General features: G+C 43.2%; 1 protein-coding gene across 2 annotated transcripts in view; it reads left to right on the forward strand.

Moving 5' to 3' along the window:
* LOC115367508 (zinc fingers and homeoboxes protein 2-like) overlaps positions 1-12,875 on the forward strand; it is a 112,225-nt gene extending 99,350 nt beyond the window's left edge. For both annotated transcript variants that reach the window (XM_030063294.1, XM_030063295.1), the window contains 2 exons: positions 1,761-1,951; positions 10,773-12,875. In XM_030063294.1, coding sequence (XP_029919154.1) covers positions 1,761-1,947 — 187 coding nt within the window. In that variant the 3' untranslated portion in view covers positions 1,948-1,951; positions 10,773-12,875. The remainder of the gene's footprint in view (positions 1-1,760; positions 1,952-10,772) is intronic.
* The last annotated feature ends 9,789 nt before the right edge of the window (positions 12,876-22,664 follow it).

Below are 22,664 nucleotides of genomic sequence, written 5' to 3' on the forward strand. Positions count from 1 at the left end.
CAGATTGTCTGCGTTTATAAGATGACAGGGTGACTTAGAAACTGTGCATTGCAGAGAAGTCTTCATTTATACACCATCACTGTGTTTGACAGCAGCTGTGGGTCTTTAAACCAAAACTGAATTTAGGTAGAATTTAGAGTGTGTGTGTGTGTGTGTTGTCTAGTTCCCTGGGTGTGATCTGAGTCCACATGGTGGTGAAATCTCCCCATTAGTCGCTCACTTTTAGCACATAAACCAACACCAATGAAGAGGATTATAACGACATAAAAAAAAAAACCCAGCACGTCCTGGTACCCATTTATTATGTGTAATTACAATTATTTGTAAGTATTATCAGGTTGTTTCCTCCTGGTGAAGGCTTACTATGTGGAAGTTTCCTGCAGACGCTACCTGGCGGATCTACTTTCCAATTTAAATAGGAAAATAACAAGAAAAAATGGGCACTAGGACTTGTTTTTTTGGGGGGGGGGGTGTTTTTTGTTTTTGTTTTTTTTTTTGGCATAATTTCCTTTGTTTGAGTTAGTTTATGTATTTTATTTATCCCGTATTTAGCCAGGAAGGTCCCATTGAGATACAAGATCTCTTCATCAAGGGAGTCTTGGTTTATGTGCTTAGAAGTGTTGTTTTGGGAGCTGTTTTGCTGTGGAAGTGAATGGAGAGATACAAATCCAGTATTGTGGATTAGCAGCCCAGGGGAGCACGGAGCAGCTAATGAGGAGATTTCACCACCATGTGGACTCAGATCACACCCAAGGAGCTTGACAACACACACACTACACCAAAGTTCAATTTTACTTGAAAAATCCCTCCACACTGACTTAAAATCCCACTGGCGTCCAGGACCTGAGCTCATTGTAACCAGGTTAGCCAGCGTCCCGGCTCATTATCGGCTTTGGCTCCGAATTTGTGACCCACACAGGCCCGATGTTAATGCTCTAGATTTTAGGAAGGCCACCGTAACCTCAGTCTAACTTTAACCTGTGCAATATGATAAAATACCAATAAATCACCGTTTTTTGGATGGGGCTTCTGTTCCTGGTGTTGAAATAAGAGTCTGCCTGGGTGGAATGTGAAAGAAAACAGTCGAGCTGGAAGACACCAGTTAACCTGGAGGTGAAATATTGGCACAGGACTTCTGCCAATGCAAACCATGTCACCTGCTTTTTTTATGTGCATGGTAAAACAGAAATTTAAAACCCACATTCTTGGAGTTAAATTGATATTACTGAGTTATACACTGAACCTCTGCTACCTCACGTCTATGTTTAAAGGAATACTCCAACATTTTGGACAAAATAATGTACCCAGACTGAGACAAGACTCATGTAAAAAATAAATTAATTAATTAATTAAAAAAAAAAAAATCCCGAGGTGTGTATTTCAAATCCACATGATCCAATGTGTAAATAAGGCAGCTTTGGAGTTGGTGTAAGTGTTTTTTTTTTTTTTTTTTTTTTTTTTTTACTTTAACGGAGCCAGGCTTACACAAAATGCTACACCTAGGAGCTGAACCGCTGGACGTACAGAGGTGAAAATGGCGTCCAACATCTGGTCTCAGTCTGGGTCAGTCGGAAAAGGGTGATTTTGCCCAAAACGTTGAGAATATTCCTTTAAACATACTGACACTTTCACAACAGATAAAAAAAAAAAAAAACACAGGTTAACTTTATTTCACAGCTTCCATTCCTGCACAGTTGAATGTTGTGACTTGAGGTGCGTGTAAACGGCAGGTTAAGTTTTGACTTGGCGCGGTTCAACAGGCTGAGGCAGCAGAGCGCAGCCGAGCTGAAGAACGGAGGGCAGAACGGAGGAGTCGGAGGAGCAGCGGGAGCCCGCGACGTGTTCGGGAGCTGGCTGGAGGACGGACACTCGAGGAGAGGACGGGAGCTGCTCCTGGACCGAGACAAGAAGATGGCGGAGGACACTTCTGGGAGGCTGACTGGATAAAATGGTGAGGAAACACAAAGGAAATGTTAATATTTGCCCTGTCTTTTGTTTGGTTTTTTTTACAGGAACAGATGACATTGTGCGTTGTGTTGTACAGCGGTGTGTTGTCAGTGTTCGCTGCTTTTCAACACCCGTCCTTAGAGAGAGCCAGCACACCTCCACAGGGTCCACAGAACATCACCACCACCTGTGAAGTAGATCAAGCAGGTCAAAACTCTGCTGTTTCGTACATGGCACGAGGGCATTCGTGTATTTTAATATGAATTCCTCCCGGTGCAAGAATGAATTATTCAAAATACATGATATTTACATTGGGGCTTTTGGCTGACACTCGGATTCAGAGCGACTCGCAGCGAGCGCAAAGACGGAACAGGCTTAATTTCCCAGATCACATTACAAGCATGCAGTAGTGAGGGTGAAATCCATAGTGCCAGTGCTCATGACAATATTTGTGTGACCTTAGAACGATCGTGTAAGAGAGAGGAAATAAAATTAGAGCCAAGGAGAGAGATAGAAGGGATTTGTTTTATTACAGTGAGTAAAGAGGGAATTGGGATTCGGTACAGAGAGAGAGAGGGAGAGAGAGAGAGAGGGAGGGAGGTGAGGTGCTTCTTGAAGAGACGAGGCTTAAGCCTTTAATGGAAGCAGGGCAGCGACTCCTCTTCTCCTGCTGGACTGGGAACATCATTCCAGCACTCCAAAAAGTAAAACAACTCTTTCTCCCGTGGACCTTTGCCCTCAGACCTAGACTGATTAAAACACATTATTAATCTTGTCATGTCGGCTCTGGAATAAAAGTTGGCCTCCCGTCCGTTTTGGGCCCCGGCCGGCAGCTTCAGAGCGGCTCAAGTTTTACTGGAGGTAAAGACGAGGGCTGGGCGGCGTCATCTCAAGAGGCTTTGAAGATTAGAAACGGCATGTTGTAGCTCCCCAGTGACACCCAGAGCAATGACAAATGTGTGTAAAATGTTGATATTTCTTATTTGTTTCATACGTCTACAACAGCCTGAGGTCATATAGGCCCCCAGGGAAACGGCACACGTTTTCAGGACATTGAAAACATATCATCATGCTAAATTTATGTTTCCCAGTTGTCCCCATTATTTTATGAAAAGTCATTAAATATGAAGCCAAAAATGTTAATCATGTATTTAGAGATGTTACAGTGGATCGTGACAAACTGACCCCAAAGATAATAGGAGGATTAAAGCACCACACCAGTGATTCTGCATGTTTAGTGTAATATCTAGAAAACGTACGCCAGTCTCCGATATGAACATGAACTTTCAGACACTTCACACTTTCCTCTCACCGTATTCCAGCGCCGTCATAAAGTCCTCCACGTTAGTTTTCCTAAAAGCAGGAGCACTGTTGTGTTGTCAGGACTTTTTGACATCGGGAGCGGAGTGAAGTGCTCCCTCCTCCTCCTCCGCCAGGGAAAGTAGTCCCTGGGGAAACATTTTGCCTCACACAGCCGGTTATCAGCTGTGTGGTTCCTGAATGCTGAGGACTTTGTTCGCCGCAGAAGCAGAACATTATAAAATTCGTTGTTGTGAAATCTAGTTGACATGTAAAATGTGGGCAAACTGTAGTGAACAGGCCAAACATTCAGAGTCAGTGCTGCGGTGCTTTAGGAGGCGGGGCAGCGGCGGGGAGGTGGACTTCCTGAGTGACTCACTTTGACTGGAGGTAAAAACGAGGCCTGGATGGTATTGTCTCAGGAGGCGTGACACTCATTGTGCACTTAAATCTAATTTATCTCTTTCTTACAAGCAGGGAGACATAAGCCGTTACATATGCACTGTGCTGCAGAGACCTCAGGTCCCAGAGCCTCTCCGGCACAAATCTGAACCAAATGATTTCAAAAGCCACAACTGTTTTCAATCATCTTACGTCCGGATGCCGTGGACCTAATTTCTGCCTGATTGCTTCACAATTTTTTGAAGCGTCTGCACCACAGAATCTGCAGTGACATTTGTGCAGCTGAAGCCCGAGTTGTGGACTTAGTAAGAGTTGAGCCACTCAGCCGAGCGGGGCCCGGTGAGCCCCCCCCCCTCCCCGCGTGTCGATGAAGCCAAGACTGCGATCCCAGGCAACAAACAAAACCAGTCCAGCCAGTAAGCTACTGTGTGTGTAGCTGTGTGAGTTTTGGCTAATATTGCTTAGCAACAAATACCAAGTTCCAGAAAATGTAAAAAAAAAAAATAAATAAAAAATTAAAAAATAAAAAAATAAAAAAGATTCATCAGAGGCTTAAAATAGCTGCAGACCCCCCGGTGTGGTAAAGTTTCCTAGATAAAAGGCTTCGCCTGAGGCAAGGTGTGACGACAGTGTCTGCTGCCTCTTCCTGCCCGTGTCTCTGCTGACAGCAGATTGAAAGTTGAACATGTCTTCCTGCCTCCTGCTTATCTAAATAGAATCAGACCCGCTCAAATGAGTCGCGCGTGAAAAACGCCCAGAAACAAGATGAAAACTCTTCATTTTTTAAGAATCGTCCACCGTGACAGATTTCCAAACACCTTGAGATAAACACTGACAACAAAAATCTGTAAACAATAGGCAACATATTTTTAATACCTCGCAGTACTTTTGGAGTTTTGTTGATTGAAAAAGAACGAAAAGGCCCCTTGACCTTTGACCCAAACCTATTAAAATATACACTACAGGCAAAATGCTGACTGTATCAAATAATATGCAATCCTCTTGTCTTATTCAAAGCGAAATCTTAACCCGTGTCAAATGTCAGATTCATTTCATTCAGCATGTTTTTTTTTTTTTTTGTTTTGTTTTGGGGTTTTTTTTGTTTGTTTTTTTTTATGTGCGTATGTGTCAGAAATCTCAGTGCGGACGCCGACTTGGATGCAGTGACAGTTTGTTTTTGTCGACTCGAACAGCAAAGATGATCAAAAACATCCATGTGACATCGCTCATAATAATGATAGTAATAATATTACTAACAAACTTTATTTGTAAAGCACTTTTCCAAATGTAGTTATAAAACTGCCTCATATCAAAAGAATAAAATGGAAAACAGCAGCAATAAAATTACAATGGAAACTAAGTATAAAGCAATGAGACAGTAAGACAATAAGACAGTGATGGTGTAAAACACTAAGATTCATGACAATAATAAATAAAAATAAAAAAAAAAGAATTCAAATTCATTAAAATTAAACAAACTATATACAATTAAAAAGTAAAATAAAAAAAAAATACATACAGAATTTAAAAAAAAGAAAAAAACATGACCCGCCCTCCCAAAAAATTGGAATAAACTAAACATCAAACAAATCACACAAATTGTCACCTGAACCTGATTTAGTTATACATATAGATTATACACATATAGATTAGATATAGATTATAATTTTCATTTTTATCATTATTAATATATATATATTTTTTTGGTCCCTCTGCTTCAGTGCTCAGTGTTGTTGGGAGGCAGAACGAGATAAGACATTTTAAAGGGCAGTGTGTGTGTGTGTGTGTGTGTGTGTGTGTGTGTGTGTGTGTGTGTGTGTGTGTGTGTGTGTGTGATGCAGTGTATGAGCTGGATGGGATCTGAGCAGCAGCCAGTGTCCAAACGCTGGCAGAGTGTCGGCGGCCGCTCTGCCAGCCTCTTGGTCTGATAACTGTTTTTTATCTGCTGGACGCTTTCTGCTTTAAAAATCACTTTGGCTCGTCACATTCTCACAGTGGCAGGTGAATTTTAATCCCCTCATGTTTTTTTTTTTTTTTTTTAATCTCAACATATTAACTCAAGAACAATCAAAATTAAGTTTGCCAGTCCCTCATCTACCACTTAACAAAAACAGAAAAAAAAAAAAAAAAATCCGTCTCCTGTGTTTTTCCAAATAAATTGAGAAAAATCTATGATCTCAATATTAAAAACACAACAGAGAAAAAAAAAATTGGATCCCCTCAGAGAATCCCACTTTTCTTATTTCTCCTGCCTCTCAGGATTTCCTTATCAGCCTGCGGAGCTCCACTCAGTCCTGGACCAAACAGTATCAGCAAATACTCATTTGGGTTTGTTTGTTTTAGCCTCCTTCTGTGCCAGACGGGTGGGGTTTGCCACGCCGAGCGCCAGCAAGTTAAAGACAGTTACTGAAAAAATATTTGAAAGTTGTTTAAAAAACTACTCTTATTATCGACGGCCCACCTGACGCCGTCCAGAGTGGTCGGATGCGCTCAAGCCCCTCCCCTCTGGTTCTCCCAGTTGGGTAAATCAAACACCAGGATTTTTTTTTTTTTTTTTTTTTTGCAGTCGCTATTAATCCCGAGTGTGCTGCTGTGAATCGTGGCTTCACAAAAATGCAAGATATTCAATAGTACTTTGTTGTGCTTAAATGTGATTAAACGAAAGCCACTTCTGTGTGCGTGTGTGTGTGCGTGTGCGTGCATGTGTGTGTGTGCGCGCGCTAGACCTCAGATCACCATGCCAACGTCGTCTTTTGCCAAAACCTCAAAGATCAAATTCATGTGAAAGGAAAGAAGGTTCCCACACGCTCTTTTCTGCGCCTTTTTTTTTTTTTTTCTTTCTTCCACTTTATTTCACCAAACACTAAATGCATTTTTACGTCGTGTACTTTGGACTGGATTTTTGAGGCTTGCATTCCAGCACCACAGAGAAATAGGATGCAGGAGTGTGTGTGTGAATGTGTGTGTGTGTGTGAGTACTTACTTTACTGAACTTGTCTCTGGCCTTTTGTGCATTTACATGAAAACACTCTGCCACCACACAGCTCTGAGCAGGAGTTTGTGAACTTCCTGTGAGCAAAACTAAAGTGAAATTCTCTTGAATTCCCACACGGTCGGCATTGTGCAGTAATGAGGTCAAAGGTCACAGCCGCGGCGCCCAGAGAAAAAATCCTCCTGGCACCAGAATCGTCTTGTATGATGTCTGCTTTTTTGTTCCCTGCTTTTCTGCATTTGTACAGTGTGTGTGTTAGTGTGTGTGTGTTAGTGTGTGTGTGTGTGTTACCATTCATTGTCCCGTCTCTCTAATCGCAGAAACTCCAGGCCTCATTTAATCATATCTGCACAAAACACAACTTTAACAGTGTCTTTCTTTTACGGATTAGGCTCCAAAAATTAAATATTGAGATGTTAATGTAGCTCGTAGGGCCGCAGCTAATGATTTTTTTTTTTTTTGTAATTTTTTTTTTTACTGTCAGTTAATCTGTTGTTTATTTTTTCAATTAATCGATTAATGATTTAGTCCGCACGGTGTCAAAATAATGCCGAAGTTTCCCGGGGAAGTCAGCAGAGCCCAAAGTGATGCGGCCCTCGCTCTGACCAGCAGCCAAGAAACACGACGTATTAAATTTATGAAGATATGAGCAGAGAAAAGGAAGACAATCTGAGCATCTTTGTGATCTTAATGAAGCTGGAATCAGACGACGTTTGGCTTTTTTTTTTTTTTTTTTTTTTTTTTTTTACTGGATAAACGGCTGAAACGGCAGCAGCCGCTCCCGTGCAAAACAAAGCGGCCTGCATACGACGACACGCGACTACGCATCAGAGAAAAATGATTTCCATATCTCAAGTGTAATTAGAGGCGAGAACAGGCCGTTTGAAGATAAGTGAAAAGAGACGCCTTCAACTAATGAAAGCAGGTGAGAGATCTGAGCAGCCGGGCAGGTCCATCTTATCAAACGGAGCTTTACGTTTAAAGGCACATTCCCCACTTTTTCTCATGCCAGTTTCATGTGCTGCTCAGCGCTGTCACTGGTTTTAACTTGGTGCCAGCCATCACATGGTACAAGTAGATTTATTTTGGGGGTTAGTATCTCACCTGCAGTCACCAGGCTGCTGCAGGGGGAAAAGGAACGAGTGAGTTTCCAGGTTTTGATTCACGTGGAAGCTGCAGGAACATTTTAGTGTGGAGGAACGTTACCGTGCCGTCTCAGGACCAGTGACGGGAGTAACGGCGTTATAAAGAAACAGCGTTACTTTGATCAGTAACGAGTAATCAAAGAAATTACTGTTTCCCCTGTTACAGCGCCGTTACCGTTACTGACAATAAAATGCGCCGTTACTTACTACTAATACAGTTGTCCCTCGCTATAACACGGTTCAGCTTTCGTGGCCTCGCAGTTTCACGGATTTTTTTTTAGTGCAATTTTGCTTTTTTTTATTTTATTATTTTTTTTTAAACAGCGCATTGTGTTCTGCGTCCTGATTGGCTAAGGGACTGTAGACCATTGTCAATCAGACTCCTCCGTGCCGTGTCTCCTGCACAGTACAGAATGCGTTCATTCTATAATACTGGACTTATTTTTCTACGAAGGTTTGAACTTTGAGAGTTTAAACAAGAGAGAAAGTGAGAAAATGTTCATGCCTGTCTGAGAAAAGTGTATAAAGTGTGTAGTGAGGGGTTTTACAGCCTTAAAACATCTAGAATAATTGTAAAAAATAAAGCTGACTACTTCGCGGATTTCGCCTATTGTGGGTTATTTTTAGAACGTAACTCCCGCGATAAACGAGGGACCACTGTAATCAAAGAAATGACTGTTTCCCCCGTTACAACGCCGTTACCGTTACTGACAATAAAATGCGCCGTTACTAGCCGTTACTTACTGCTAATACTTATTATTATTATTATTATTGTTTTGTTATCCTATTCGAAAAATGTGCGTCTTGTGGAGAAAAAGCGGTGTGTCCATTTTCAGACCGGTCGCACTTTGCAGTTTAACTTATCAACATGCATGGAGAATGACTGAGCACAAATTACAAGAAGCATAGCCTATGTGTTCCCTGACGGCAGAGTGGATAGTATCTCCGCCTGCCGTACAGAAGACCAGGGGTTCAATTCCCCACCTGGACAAGCTGGCATCACTACTTTAAACTATAATGAATGACTTTTTCAAAGTAACGTGCCCAACACTGACAATGAGAGATGAAATTTGACAGCAATGTCAACACTGCAACAGCAACGCAAAAATATGTGCATTAATAAGAGGATTTAAGAAAAGAAAAAAGTAGCCTAATCATAAAAATGACTTTCCCCAGTAACTGAATTCCTCTTCTGCAGCAGTAACTGAGTAGTAATCAAAATTACTTTTTTACAGAAGTAATTAGTAATTGTAACTTAGTAGTTTTGTGAGTAATTGGTCCCAACACAGCTCAGGACGCACACACCGACACGTTTTCTGTTTTCAACCCAGTGAAGTCCTCACACACCTGGTGCTCTCAGGTGATGTGATGCACCCTCTGGCGGCCATGTTGGAGGCGTGGAGCTTTCACAGCGTCTGGTTGTGTTTCTAACATCTGGACGTCAGCGTCCTCACCTCATCACTGAGCCACGCCACCGACTCTGTTCAGATTATCTCATCCTGCTGGCTCAGCTCACCGTCTCTCTGCTGCTGTCAATGCATCTGATCAGCACCGTGGATCCACACACACACACACACACACACACACACACACACACACACACACACAGCGAGACGTTTCCTCTCTAACTCGTGTTCATGTCTCTGGCTGATGTTTTCTCCTGCGTCTCCGTGGACCTGCCGTGTCGCTGCACGCGCTGAGAGATTACATGAGATTAGATTACATCAGATTGCCTTTATTGTCCACAAGTGGGGATTCATTTTGTTCAGGTCATGCACAATCCATCAGAGTTCACAGCAGCAGGACGACACAGGACGTCGACAAACACATGAGAACAGATTCATTCAAAGTCGGGGGGGACGAGCAGCGGCCGGACGGCGTGAAGGCAGACGATTCATCCTCACTGTCGCCAGTGGAAACAAAGTGTAGTGTGAGTGCTGTCTCCTGAGTGGGCGCGGTCCTCCCCTCCCCTCCCTCCCCCTCCTCCCCTCCCTCCCCTCCCCTCCCTCTGCCTAGCAACAGCACCAGCATCTGCTCGCGGAAACGCAGCACAACTCATCCAAACTCACTTTTCTCCTCATTTGTTTGTTTAAAAAAAAAAATGTCAGTTTCGCTTTAAAACGGTGGGAGGAGCCAAAACAGGAAGTTACTCCAAGTCACTTCTCCGCAGCCTGTTAGCGAGCAGATTAATAAACAAATAAACAAACAAATAAATAAAAAAAACATCTTCCAGGACAAAAGAGAAGGCGGGTCGGGCTGATTGAGGCATGGATTGCGGGTCGTGGTGTTTTTTTTGTCATCAGGATGTTTAAATCAAACTGGACGAGGGCGGATGGACGTGGAAACAAGATCCAGACCCAAACTGGTTTTAATAATAATAATAATAATAATAATAATAATGATAATAATAACTTCGATTTATATAGCGCCTTTCAAAACTCACACGCACAAAAACTTGAATGTTGAGTTGAAGGAGCTCCTCCTCGTCTCGGCCTGCGGTATCCATCAGTGTGTGTGTGTGTGCGTGTGTGTGTGTGTGTGTGTGTGTGTGTTACCGTCCATTGTCCCGCTCCTCTAATCACAGGGCCGTGGCTCTCATTTAATCACACCCACACAATACACAACTTTAACACAGTTTGCCTCTTACATGGATTAGGAGGAGGGGCGCCGGCCGGCCAGGTCTGCTGCGTTTCACAACAGCCTGTCCCAGTTCCCAGCAGCCCCCGGGCCACCAGGAACACCGGCTCCTGGCACAATTGCTTTTTAATCCCCCCTCTTCTTTCCCTTTAGTTATTTATTTATTCGGTTTTTTTTTAGGAAGGATCTGAGCTCTTGTGAAACTGACATTTCTCTTGAGTAAAAGAAAAAAAAAGAACCCAAACAAACAAAAAAGCATTTGACAACAGTTTTTAATGCATCGCCCCCCTCTTTCTCCCCTCTCTCTCTCTCTCTCTCTCTCTCTCTCTCTCTCTCGTCCCGTCTCGCAGGTGCGAATAGGATTTGCCGCCGCCGCCGTCGCTGCTGTCAGTAACATGCAGGAGGAAAGGAGAAACAGTCAAGCAATGGAGGAAAACAGAATTGAAGATTTTTTTTTTTTTTTTTTAAATCATCAGATATTGTTTTGTTTTTTGATTTTTTTTTTTCTTTTTTTTTTTTTAATATATTTTTATCACTTGATTGTCGCATCCCAGATCACGCACAACATTTCCCTCCATCATGTCGGAGGTAATCTTGTCAGCCCCCCCCCCCCCCCCCCCCCCCGCCCCCCCTCGCAGTGACCCGCCGCCCCGCCCCGCAGAGCAAACAGACGAGCGTCACTCAGACGAGCCTCTGCAGCGGCATGAACACACCCCGAAATTAAAAACTTGACGAGTGCAAGAGAGAAATGCAGGGCCGTGATCTGTGAAAATAATTGAAAATGCCCGACCCCACGATGAATCTCAAGTTGCCGCGGTTTCATTTTTCACACCGGTGTGGGGCAGAGCCTCACCTCGTCCTCCCCGTGACGGGCGCAGATGGAGATCACAGGTGAAGAGTTCACCTCCAAAACGTTCTGGGGAAGAAAAATCATCGGCGCTTCCTCACTGAGTTTCTGTGAAGCTCAGAGGCTCCAGAGACATTTTGTCAACCGAGTTTCTTTAAAATGCAGCAGATTTATTGTGTCTAAGTGGAGCCGCTGCTGTTTTAAAACGGCACATATCTCATCCTGAGGTCTGAGGTCTGTCCTGCGGCCTCACGTCCAAATTACACTGCGGTATAGATCAGAGAACTTAATAAAACAGCATTTTATCTCACGGCTTTGACTGCAGAACACATTCAACATCTGGGAGGAGGTTCATGTTGGAGCGAGGCGGCGACAGCAGGGAAGCCAATCAGCACTGATCCAGTCCCAGCAGAGGAACCAATCACAGCCCCAACGCAACCAAACCAACCAATCACCGACAGGCTCCGGTCCCTAACTGGACCAATGAAGAGTCTCCTTGATATTTGTAGTTGAACTAGACTGACTGAGTGGAGGTCCTGCTCTGTGAGGCAAAAATCAAAGTTAAAGAAATGCTCTTGTACAAACCCATTAGGCTTCGTTCCCTCTTTGCACCATTGAGCTTTAATGTATGCCACATAAATAAACCTAAAACTAAAACTAAACATTCAAAAAAAAGTTCCAAAAAGTTCAGTTTTTCTTGAATCCTGAAGCTCTGGAGTGTGAAACTCTCAAAATTAGAAGTCCAGTTGCATGACTGGCTGCTGCCATCACTGCATCATTACTGCGACTGGCTCGTGACTTTCAAAATAAGAGCTTCACACCTGGCTGACGGAGCGTCTCAGTCAGAATCAAAGAGGCGAGTTCCTCAGAAACAAAACAGCATAAAGAGCAGAAAGGCTGAACTTTCCCTTTAAAAAAAATAAAAATCTGTTTCCTCACCTTCCCTTTAAGTGAAGTAGGAAGAAAAAGCTGCTGGGGTGGCGATCAATAAGATTGGCTCCTGGACTTTCCCTTTAAGAGCAGGCTTGTTTAGTGATCAATACGATTGGTTTCTTAACACTGAGAGACCTTCCCTTTAAGAGCCGACTAGTTTAACGATCAATGTGATTGGTTTCTTACTGTCCCGAACGTGCCCTTTAAAAAAAAAAAAAAAAAATTTGCCATAGTTAATGATCAATACGCTGAACCTTCCCTTTAAGAGGAGGCAGTTTGTAAAAGCCCTGAACTTTCCCTTTAAGAAGCCTCGGCATCAGTCTCGTGCGAAGGGGCTGACCGGGTCGAACGTGCTTTTTTTTTTTTTTTTTTTCCTCCTTGGGACGGATGGATGTGGACGAGGCGATGTTGTGCGTGACCTGCGTTGCCATGGAGACGCGCGGAGGCGAAAACCGGAGCACTGAATGTGTGCCTGCAGCAGCGGTCTGACTGTACGACTGACCGACCGACAGGGTGGATTTTTAGAAAAAACAAAAACACAAAAACATGAACACACACACACACACGCACACACACACACTCAAAGAGGAAAAAAAAAAAAAAAAAAAAAAAAACGCCGAGTGCCAAAGCTGGGATCTGCTGCATTCTCACTACACTTTTGAAAAAAAACAAAACAAAACAAAACAAAAGGGTTCTTCTTCTTCTTCTCCTTGTTGTAAATAGGATATGTATGTTTGTTTTGTTTTTGTTTTTCTGTACTGCTACAGATTTGTACAATTTTTGCGAGAAAAATTTTGTTACATTTTGTAAAATGGGAGCAACTCGCCCCCACATCCCCCTCTTTTTTCTTTTTCTTTTTTCTTTTATTTTTTAAATATTTTTCCTCTCTCTTCCTCCCTTTCTCTCGGCTGAACCCCGGCTCTTTTTTTTTTTTTAATCTTTTTTTTTCTGTTTTTTTTTTTTTTTTTTTTTTTTGACGGACTTTTAAAAAAAAAAAACAAAAAACGGTGCCAGCAGTGGTATGCGTGTGTGCGTGCAGCGTTTTTTTTTTTTCCTCCCTCTCTCTCTCTCTCGCTCTGTCTCTTTTTGTACTGAAACACAGTGGAACCACTACAAAACGACGGACCAGTTGGCAATACTTCAGTCACTTCTTCTTCATCTCACCGGCACTGGACTTCCGCCCGCCACTTCCCCGCTGAGAGGAGAGGAGGCAGGAGAGGAGGGGAAGGAGAGGGGACTTCGCTTCACATCAAATCAAGTAAAAAAAAAAAAAAAAAAAGAGACACACACAAAAAAACCCTTTGGACCTTTTTTTACCGTGCTGAAGTGAAGTCAAGTGCTATTATTATATTATTATATTATTATTATTATTATTGTAGCCACTCTGTCTGGAACCCTTTTTGAAGAAAAGAAAAGGAAAAGAAAAAAAAAAAAAAACTTAAGCCAATCTGCACTTCTCGTTCCGACGAACATGCTTGTATGACCAAGTGACTGTCGTGGATCTTTGTTTTAACTGATAAGGAACAAAAACAGAACAGACATTAAAAAAAAAAAAACAAGAAAAAAACAACAAAAAAAAATTACTCTCTCTCTCTTTCACACACACACACACACACAGACAGACACACACACACACACACACACATAATCCACAGTTAAGGAACTGTCAAGTGGTGGCGAACGCAGAAGGATGAACGGTAACGATCACACAGAACACACTCTGACGAAAAAAAAAAAAAAAGAAACACCCACAATCCAGAAATCATGCTGCCTGAATCATGTTTGACCTTTTGCTCTCTCTCTCTCTCTCTCTCTCTGTCTTTGTTTCTCTTCCTCGCTCTATCACTCCCTCACTCTCCTCCTCTCGTCTGTCTCTCTCTCGTCCTTCGCTCTTCCCTCTCTCTCTCTCTCTCTCTCTCTCTCTCTCTCTCCGTCTCTGCTTCTTTTGATTTTGTTTTTCTTTGTCATCCTGCACACGATCATACACAACCTGTAATAAAAACGACAAAAAAAGATAAATAGCCTTTTATTCAATACATAACTACATGTTGGCTTGGTAGGCTTAGTTGAAACTAGTTCCATTCCGACAAAAAAGAATAATAGTAAAACAAAAATATGAGCTTCTTTATGTATTTGCTTCTGCCGCTGTAGTGTCCTGGTCAGATTTAAAGATGATAAGACTACATATATCTGAAATACTGTATTTAAAAATGCATACCAGGGTTGGCCTCAACAAACAAACCATCTGGAGAAAGAAAAACTCAACTCCGTCCACCGGGCGTCTGAACGGCTCCAGCTGCTGATGCGAGCCTGTCGGGGGAAATTTTAAAAAAAAAAAAAGAAAAAGAAAAATCACAAAAAACAGAAACCCTGTTTGAAGCTTGACCGCTGTTTCGCTCAAAGTCTATGAATTCTTATTCTTTCTTTCTTTTTTTTTTTTTTTTTTTAAACTCGTAGCGCTCGGCATCGCTAAGCTCTCGGCGCTTGTCGGATGCACGCAACAGCACGTCCTTATCTTTTAAAAAAAAAAATGAAATAAAAAAACAAAAAACAAAAGAGAACAAAGCAAAAAAAAAAAACAACAAAAAAAAAGTCCAAGCGCCGCTGTAAAGAGAGGTTCCTGGTGGACACGCAGCCTTAGAAAAGCTTCGAAAAGAGACTTTTATTTTTCTGTAAGTGTGTTGTTTTAAACATGTTGTACAAATGGTTCTAAGAATTTTTTTTTTCCTTTTTTTTTTTTTTCTAATGAATGATTGGTAACGAATGAATGCAATGGCTTTGGGAACTGAAATTTAATGTTTTGGGTTTACTTTATGAATGTGCAAAGAGGAAAGACTCAAGCACGCGAGTACCGAGGTGAGGAAATCGGCCAAGTAGCCAAACGCTCATGAATTTTGGCTGCGGCTGCAAAGTTAGTTTTCTCCACAGCTCATCAGCCATCATTTGGACGTCCTGTTATTCCCCCCCAAAAAACTATATTTGGCTCGTAAAATGGCGAAAGCGGCCAGTGAATTTTCAACCAGACACTTGAGGGGCGGCTGAGTGAAAAATCTCAAGTCCCCCCCCCCCCCCCCCCCCCCCCCCCCCCGTCCCTGCACTGCAAAAACAAAAAAAAACTCTCATTCAGTCTCATCATCAGTGCTGAAGTCTTGTTTACCTTCAAACAAGGTCAAATATCCGCCAGTGGCACTCGTTTTCTGTGCAGTTTCACTTGTTTTATTAATTTTCCAAGTATAAATGTATTGAAAGAAGGCAGAATAAGGCGGGTCAGCCCTCCAGGATCAAGACAGCGACACTGGATTCAGGAAGATTCTGGAGACAAGCGATTGGACTTTGAAGTTTTCAGCACTGAAAATGAGACTAAATGACTTTGAGATGTTTTTTTGTTTTTTTGTTGTTGTTTTGTTTTGTTTTTTTTTTACAGTGCAAAAACAATCCCTCCCTCCGTCGAAACTGGAGCAAAGGTGCCGTTTCAAATCAGAAAAGATGGCAGGAGAGGTGCAACAGCCGCTCTCGCTCAACAAACACGACACGCACCATCTGAAACGTGTGACACCTACTCTGGCAAGGCGACTGCTGGCATCAAAGGAAAACTTACTATTAAATATTATTGAAGTTCTTGGCTGTCTGGAGCCTTTTTACTTGCAAACCAGCCGCGTTTCAGAGGACGGATCATCTGTGTTTTTTCCTGCAGATTAAGGAATGAGCATCAGGGTCATTCTCTTGGATGAATTCATAGCGTTTTGGAACGAAAGCCTCCGTATTTATTCAGACTACAACCTAACCTTTTGCTTGTACTTTGGCTGCTCAGACTTTGTTGCTAACGGCGCCGTCATGGAAAGGAAAAAAGTACCGGCATGCGTGAGTCTTTCCTCTTCCTCCATTTACACTTGCTCTGTGCACTTGGGTCAAACCGAGATTTGTGAAATTCATCTTCAACATGCGCCTGGTTTCCCCAAAAGCATTTCAGCGATCGATCACCTCTGTCCTGTCGGTTCAGAGACCGGCGGAGACGGACTCGCTCGCCGGGGCGTCCGCGCGCATCTCAGAAACGGGGTCGCGCCGAGGTCGGCCGCTGTGCGCGCTCGCTCTCCTCCTCAAGTTTGCACTGATTTCCCGAGCGCAGAGGGCGTCCGCTCTTCCCGCGCAAAACGCCGATAACTCCTGTCCTCGATGAGAACTTTAGTTCCCGGCGGGGCTCGGAGACAAAGAGCGTCTTGGGGAAATGCGTCTCTGCCGTTTGATCTGGACGTTCGTCGTGTCCCTGAAGGCGCCGCGGCCCCGCCGGGACACTGGGCGGCGTTTCCCTCACATTCCTTCTCCAGACACGATCCGCTCTCCGTCTGCTGCGTCCTCAGCCGCCAAAGAAACTCCTGGACTTTAATCCGTCCTCTGTCCTCGGCGTCCTTTTTGTTTTGCACTTAGATATTTGGAGAAAAATGTCACGGGGGACACAAGGAAAGAGAGAATAAGAGCCGTAAACTGAGCAGCTACATTGGAAACTTTGCTCGTTTATTAATTTTTCTCTGGACTTTGATTTTCCATGAACTTTCCCCTTAAGTATCCTAAGATTTATAACAAAAAAAAATCCATATTTGACGCCTCTGACCTTGTTGTGTGTTTAAAATGTTTGTAGTTCTAGTTTGCACTGAACTTTTAGATGATGACTTCACTTTATTTCCACTCATAAACTCAGATTTTCCCCTTGAATTCTCCCTTAAGAGATTCTGAACTTGTGTCTGCCGGTCGATGCTGAGGGAAATATTCAAAACCGAGACGCCGCTGTTTTTTTACGGCTGCAGAATCACATCAACCAGAAAAGATCCGCATGTCCTGTGCGTCATTTTAGACACATTTCCCCAGAATTCAGCAGCTGAATGTTTGGGATCTTTGGAAACCTCAGGATCTCCGCTAGAATTTAAAATAAAGTCCAGTAGGTTTGAACCGAGTCCGGCGGCGTAGAAGTAATTTCTAATGACAAACACGCCGAGGCCGAAACAAGGAATTTTAAAGCTCAACACATTTGAGAAAGCTTCAATTTGAGCAACATGTTTCTGACTTTCTGTATATTCAATGCACAGCTGGCAGGACTGAATCAATATTAGAGTTTTCCCTCCCGGCTTGACAGCAGCTGCATTTTCAAATTTCACAGAAGCAACTCATCTGTGGAAGAAGATAAAAAAAACAAAAAAAAAAAACACAATTAGAATCATCATGAGCAAATATCACAAACGAAAAACAACAACAAAAAAAAACCGGATCCCTTTTTAATTTCAGAGATGTGAGATCGGGCGCGTCTCGACGGGCCTGACACCGGCCGCCTCACGAGACGAGACGCGGCGTCGCGAGCGGTCGAGTCGCCGGGCGTCAGGCAGCCGCTCGCCGACTGATTAACAGATTATTTCAGTCGGCAAATCTCAAGGCACACGAGATAAACACGAGTGTGCTCCGTTGTTTGACTCGAGACGGGCCTGCAGATCAAAACGCTGCATGATGAAAGACGCAAGCAGACGCCTTTTTCTGCAGATAATCTGATGTTATTAACCCTTTGCGGCGCAGATAAGATTATTTTCGCGGCTGTCTCGTCTCCTGCCGGGTTTTTTCCCTCTCACTTTGGAGAAAAAAAAAAAAAGTAAAATCAGATCTGGGCCACAAAGACTCGTAACGAGATGATGGAGATGTTTTTCGGAGGGAAACCGGGCGCGTTGGATGATTTTTTTCAGTGAGTTGAGGCCAGCCCTGCTTCATAACTGAGGTTCTGCTTCTTCTACTACTGCTACTATCAAACAACCGGTCCTGGGTACAGAGACAGGCTTGAAAACGGTTTCAGATATCTCAAAAACACTCAAGGTGCAATTCATTTTTAAACTTCCTATACCAGCATTTTCTGAAAGCGCAAGTCGGGACTCCAGAAAACAAAAAAAAAACGGGTCTCGGCCGCGTCGCTTTTGGTTCCCCACGCGACGAGGAGAATTTGTGTCAAAGAGCCCGGGGCCCGAAATGAGATCAGCTTCACTCCGTTTGGGCCGCGGGCTGAGAAAGTGGTTTAATCACTTCTGACAAAGACAAAAAGAGCCATCAGGTTTTCTGTTTCTTTTTCTTGCATATTTGAAACGTATTCAAGCTCTTTGTTTTTCTACCCAGGTCAGCAAAACAACCTGTTGATGTCTGCTGTACTTCAATAAAACACAGCCTTTTTCAAAGGTTACACCCCGCTCTCATGACTTCTATGTGTGTGTGTGTGTATGTGTGTGTGTGTGTGTGTGTGTGTTACATGGAGAAGAACATCATAATTTGTTACTCGTTGCCTAACTGAGGCACACAACCAGAAATCTAGAGGAAGATAAACTCATTTTTATTTGAAGGAAAGAGTTGACTCATATCTTTCCAGTGTGATTTGATTATAAGAGGCTCTGGTCTTTAAAGCAGAGAAAAGCATAAATGAACGTCTTAAATTATAGAAATGAGTTTATTTTACACACGACGTCGGTGGATACAGAGGATCAAACCCTGTTCTCTCCTTGTTAAGATGGATCCGATGACTTCATGCTGTTTATCCACCACAACTCAGGACTTGTTAAAAAGAAAAAATCATACTTAGGCCGAAATTAGAAGAAAGGACCACCAGGTGATACTTCATGGTGCGTTCAAGTTCACACTCTGCATGTTTTTACAGATATTTGACAGGCAGACTGTCGGAGGTGAGAGAGGATCACACGGAGGTCGACACCTCCTGAATAACCTCATGTGGTGTGTGTGTGTGTGTGTGTGTGTGTGTGTGTGTGTGTGTGTGTTCTGAAAAGTGGAACCACTCCACCAAAGTCTGAGGTTTTGAAGCCGTGGTGCACCATCAGCATTTTGGTCAGTAATTCCAACCAGCACTGGGTCAAACTGCAATACACAACTTTTTCACTCAGAGGAACACTAATAAAACATATTTACATTATATTTCAGAATATATTTACATTACCTGTCTGTGATGCTGTATATTTACGACTAAATCCTCGTTTGGGTCAGTGAATGAATGACTGATTGACTGATGAGTGAGGAAAAAACTAAGAGTAGAACTTATTTGTTTATCAGCACCAAAAGACCTCAGACAATGGAGAATAAAACTTCTTTGGTCGTTTTTGCAGACAAACTGAGTGTGATCAATTGTTGCACCCAAGTTATTTATATGAAAATACACCATATGGACAAAAGTACTGGGCCACACAGGTCCGTCCCGTCCCCACAGGTGTGTAACCTCCAGCAGCAGCCATGCAGTCTGCCTTCACCAACATCAGTGACAGAGCGTCTGGTTCTAAAGAGCTCACTGAGTTCAGGTGCTGCTGGAATAGTGATGGAACAGGAAGCCACCGCTGCAACAAGTCAGCTGCTCAACTTTCTTCCCTCCTAGATATTCCACCATCAGCTGGAAGTGGGATTATTGCAGATATTCCACCATCAGCTGGAAGTGGGATTATTGCAAAGTGGAAGCGTTTAAGAGCCACAGCAACTCGGCCACCAGGGGGTGGCACCACGTAAAGTTACAGAGCGGGGTCGCCGAGCGCCGAGGCTCATAGTGCGTAAAAGAGGCCGACGCTCTGCCGCCTCAGTACCTGCAGAGCTCCAAACCTCCTCTGGCATCAACATCAGCACAGAAACTGAGCGCCGGGAGCTTCATGGACCAATCAGGCTCCTCTATGTGGCGTCTGATGGACGAGTCTGGGCTTGGGGAACGCCAGGAGAACGTTCCCCGCCTCCGGGAGAACGTTCCCTGCCTGAGCGCATTGTGCCGACGGTGCAGTTTGCTGGAGGAGGGGTCACGCTGTGGGCTGGTGTTTCTGGGCTCGGCCTCAGCCCCTCAGCTCCACTGAAGGGAAATCTGAACGCTTCAGCTCACCGACACATTTTGGACGATTCTCTGCTTCCAGCTCTGTGGGACCAGTTTGGGGAAGGAAGGCCCTTTCCTGTCCCAGCATGACTGAGCCCCAGTGCACAGAGCAGCTCCATAAAGGCGTGGCCGGCTGAGTTTGGATTATTTTGAAAAGTCTCGCTAAGTGCGAGCTCAGTTCCATTACTGTGACTCATAGGAGTCCCTGCTCAGTAACCATGGTAACCTATAGCCTAGCCTATCACTAGCCCGACCTTTTTAATGACAAAGTAAAGAAACATTTCATATAAAAAGGTAATTGGCCTGTACTTTCCTTGAGCTTTTCATTTTGATGGTTATTCAGGGGGAGCTGGACTCAGAGGCGTCCTGCTGAGTCGCTCCATCTGAACATTTCTAACATTAAAAAGTCCATTCTTCCAGATCAGTTTGACAATGTTTTTTACGTCACGTCTCACATCACAGAAAATCGTCGTGTAAATTATAAGTCACGTCTCGCTCTAGAGCACAGAGGACGTTTTTAACAATATATTTTCTTTCAGCTTACCGGCTTGGTTTTTACCTCTGTTCAGCTTTTTTCAGTGAGCAGGTCTGATTTTAGAGGGCGGCAACGGTAATGACTTCATTTGTGAGCTGAAAGCGCCCCCTGTTGGACACAAAATGGAGCGTAAGTCGGCCTTAACACCGACCTCCCGCTCTAGTTTACGCTCCTTTTGGCGACATATTGGGTCTGTCTCAATCGAAGGGCTAGATGACTACCAGGTCGCAGCCCACGGTGCCCACCTAGGAGGCGTCCGACGTAGGTGCCAATATCAAGTTTACCGGAACTAAAAGTTTAGTGAATTGGGACGGTGTAGCCTGCAGAGGATTCCTACGTCATTATTATCGAGGCTTCCCGAAGTGCATTCGAGTGATGCAGCGTAAAATGCCGAAGTAGGTTTGGGAGGTGTGTCAGTGAACACCTGTGCATGAAACAAAACGATAAGCAGAGCTTCGTGAAGATGCAGGAAATTAAGATAATTGTTACACCTCACAAATTGCAACAGACTATCCCGATTAAAGTAATTGTACACATGGCTACATTGTAACGTACCTGATGCGCTGATGGTTGCTATGGAAACATCGTGCAAAATGCCTATCTAACTAATCTAACTAAACTTGCATTTCCAGGCGTTGTTCAGAAACAGTTAACAGCTAAACTGAATCTATGGTGGTAATTATAGGCATGAAAACTTATCAAAACATCATGATATAAACATGAAGACGGTCTAAAAGATGCTTCATAATTCCAGCAATGGTGGCTGATCCAGAAATTCAACTGGACTGAAAGGTACCCTGGGAAGTAGGCTGTGATGTCGGCCGTGAAGCATCGTGGAGGTGTTTCCTGCAAATGAGTCAAAAATAGGCTGGATCTATGGGCTGCATTTGCAGGACCCCGTGCGGTAAAATTGAATTTGGACAGCACTTGTCACTCCGCCGTGATGTAAGCAGCCTACAAATACGACCGAGGCAGCGTCCAGCCTGTGAATTGAGACAGAGCCAATATCTTCTTTTCATCGATCGACTGTTCTGGGCTGCTGATGTGCCCCGAGTGCACGGACGACGCCCGAGTGTTCAAGCCTGGTTTGAGTTAATGATGTGTTCCCAGAACGGCTCGAGCCTCTAGTCAAAGTCACAGTTAAGATTTCCTTAGTGCTGTTGATGGAATACCTGCCAGGACGTCCCAACAACAACAACAACAACAACAGCAACAACAACGGGACTGAACAACAACAGGAAGAAAACAAAGAGTGAAACTGAGCGTTGATGAAGACGGTGAACAGAGACGTGACCAAAGAATGGGAGGGCAAAAAGCTGTCGTTTACTAATATTATTAGTCAATATAAAACAAAATTATGAACACTAATGTACTTATGAACTGCCTTGGGACCCACTGTATGTATACACACATTTTGTTTTGTGTCTTTCATTTACTTTATTTTACTATTTAAGTGAACTGATGAAAGCTTAGTAATGTAAGGAGGATAGGCAAAATAAGGCAAGGCTTCAACCTATATGACCTTTTCGCTCAGTGTCTATTGTGTCTATTTGTATATATGTTGGGGAAAAAAAACAAAAAAATAAAACAGACCCAACCAACTAAATTCAAGATGGTTCAGAGCCAGGGACAAGAGATCCTAGCTGAAATCTCTGACGGAGCCGGTTTTGAATTTAAACTCTAATTTTGTCAAAGTTCACTTTTTGGTGGCAAGGAGCCGCAGGCGTAATGTAGGCCATCAGGCAGTGTACTGAGCCTGCTGTTATTTTATGTTACTGTATTTTATTATCACTATCATTCTCAATTTCTATTTCCCTTTTTTATTGACTGTTTTTATTGTTTTAAATTGTGTCTTGTTGCTTTTAATGTCTCTGTAAAGCACTTTGAATTACCTTGTGTTGAATTGTGCTATATAAATAAACCTGCCTTGCCTTGCCTATATGTATATATATGTATTTGTTTTGGTTTTCCACTGAAAGGAAATGAAATATTATTTACTGTTTAAAAATATGTGCATAAGATATTGTCTATTCATATGTGTATTTGATTTT

The sequence above is a fragment of the Myripristis murdjan genome, chromosome 11 (genome assembly GCF_902150065.1).
Source record: "Myripristis murdjan chromosome 11, fMyrMur1.1, whole genome shotgun sequence".
Taxonomy (NCBI): domain Eukaryota; kingdom Metazoa; phylum Chordata; class Actinopteri; order Holocentriformes; family Holocentridae; genus Myripristis; species Myripristis murdjan.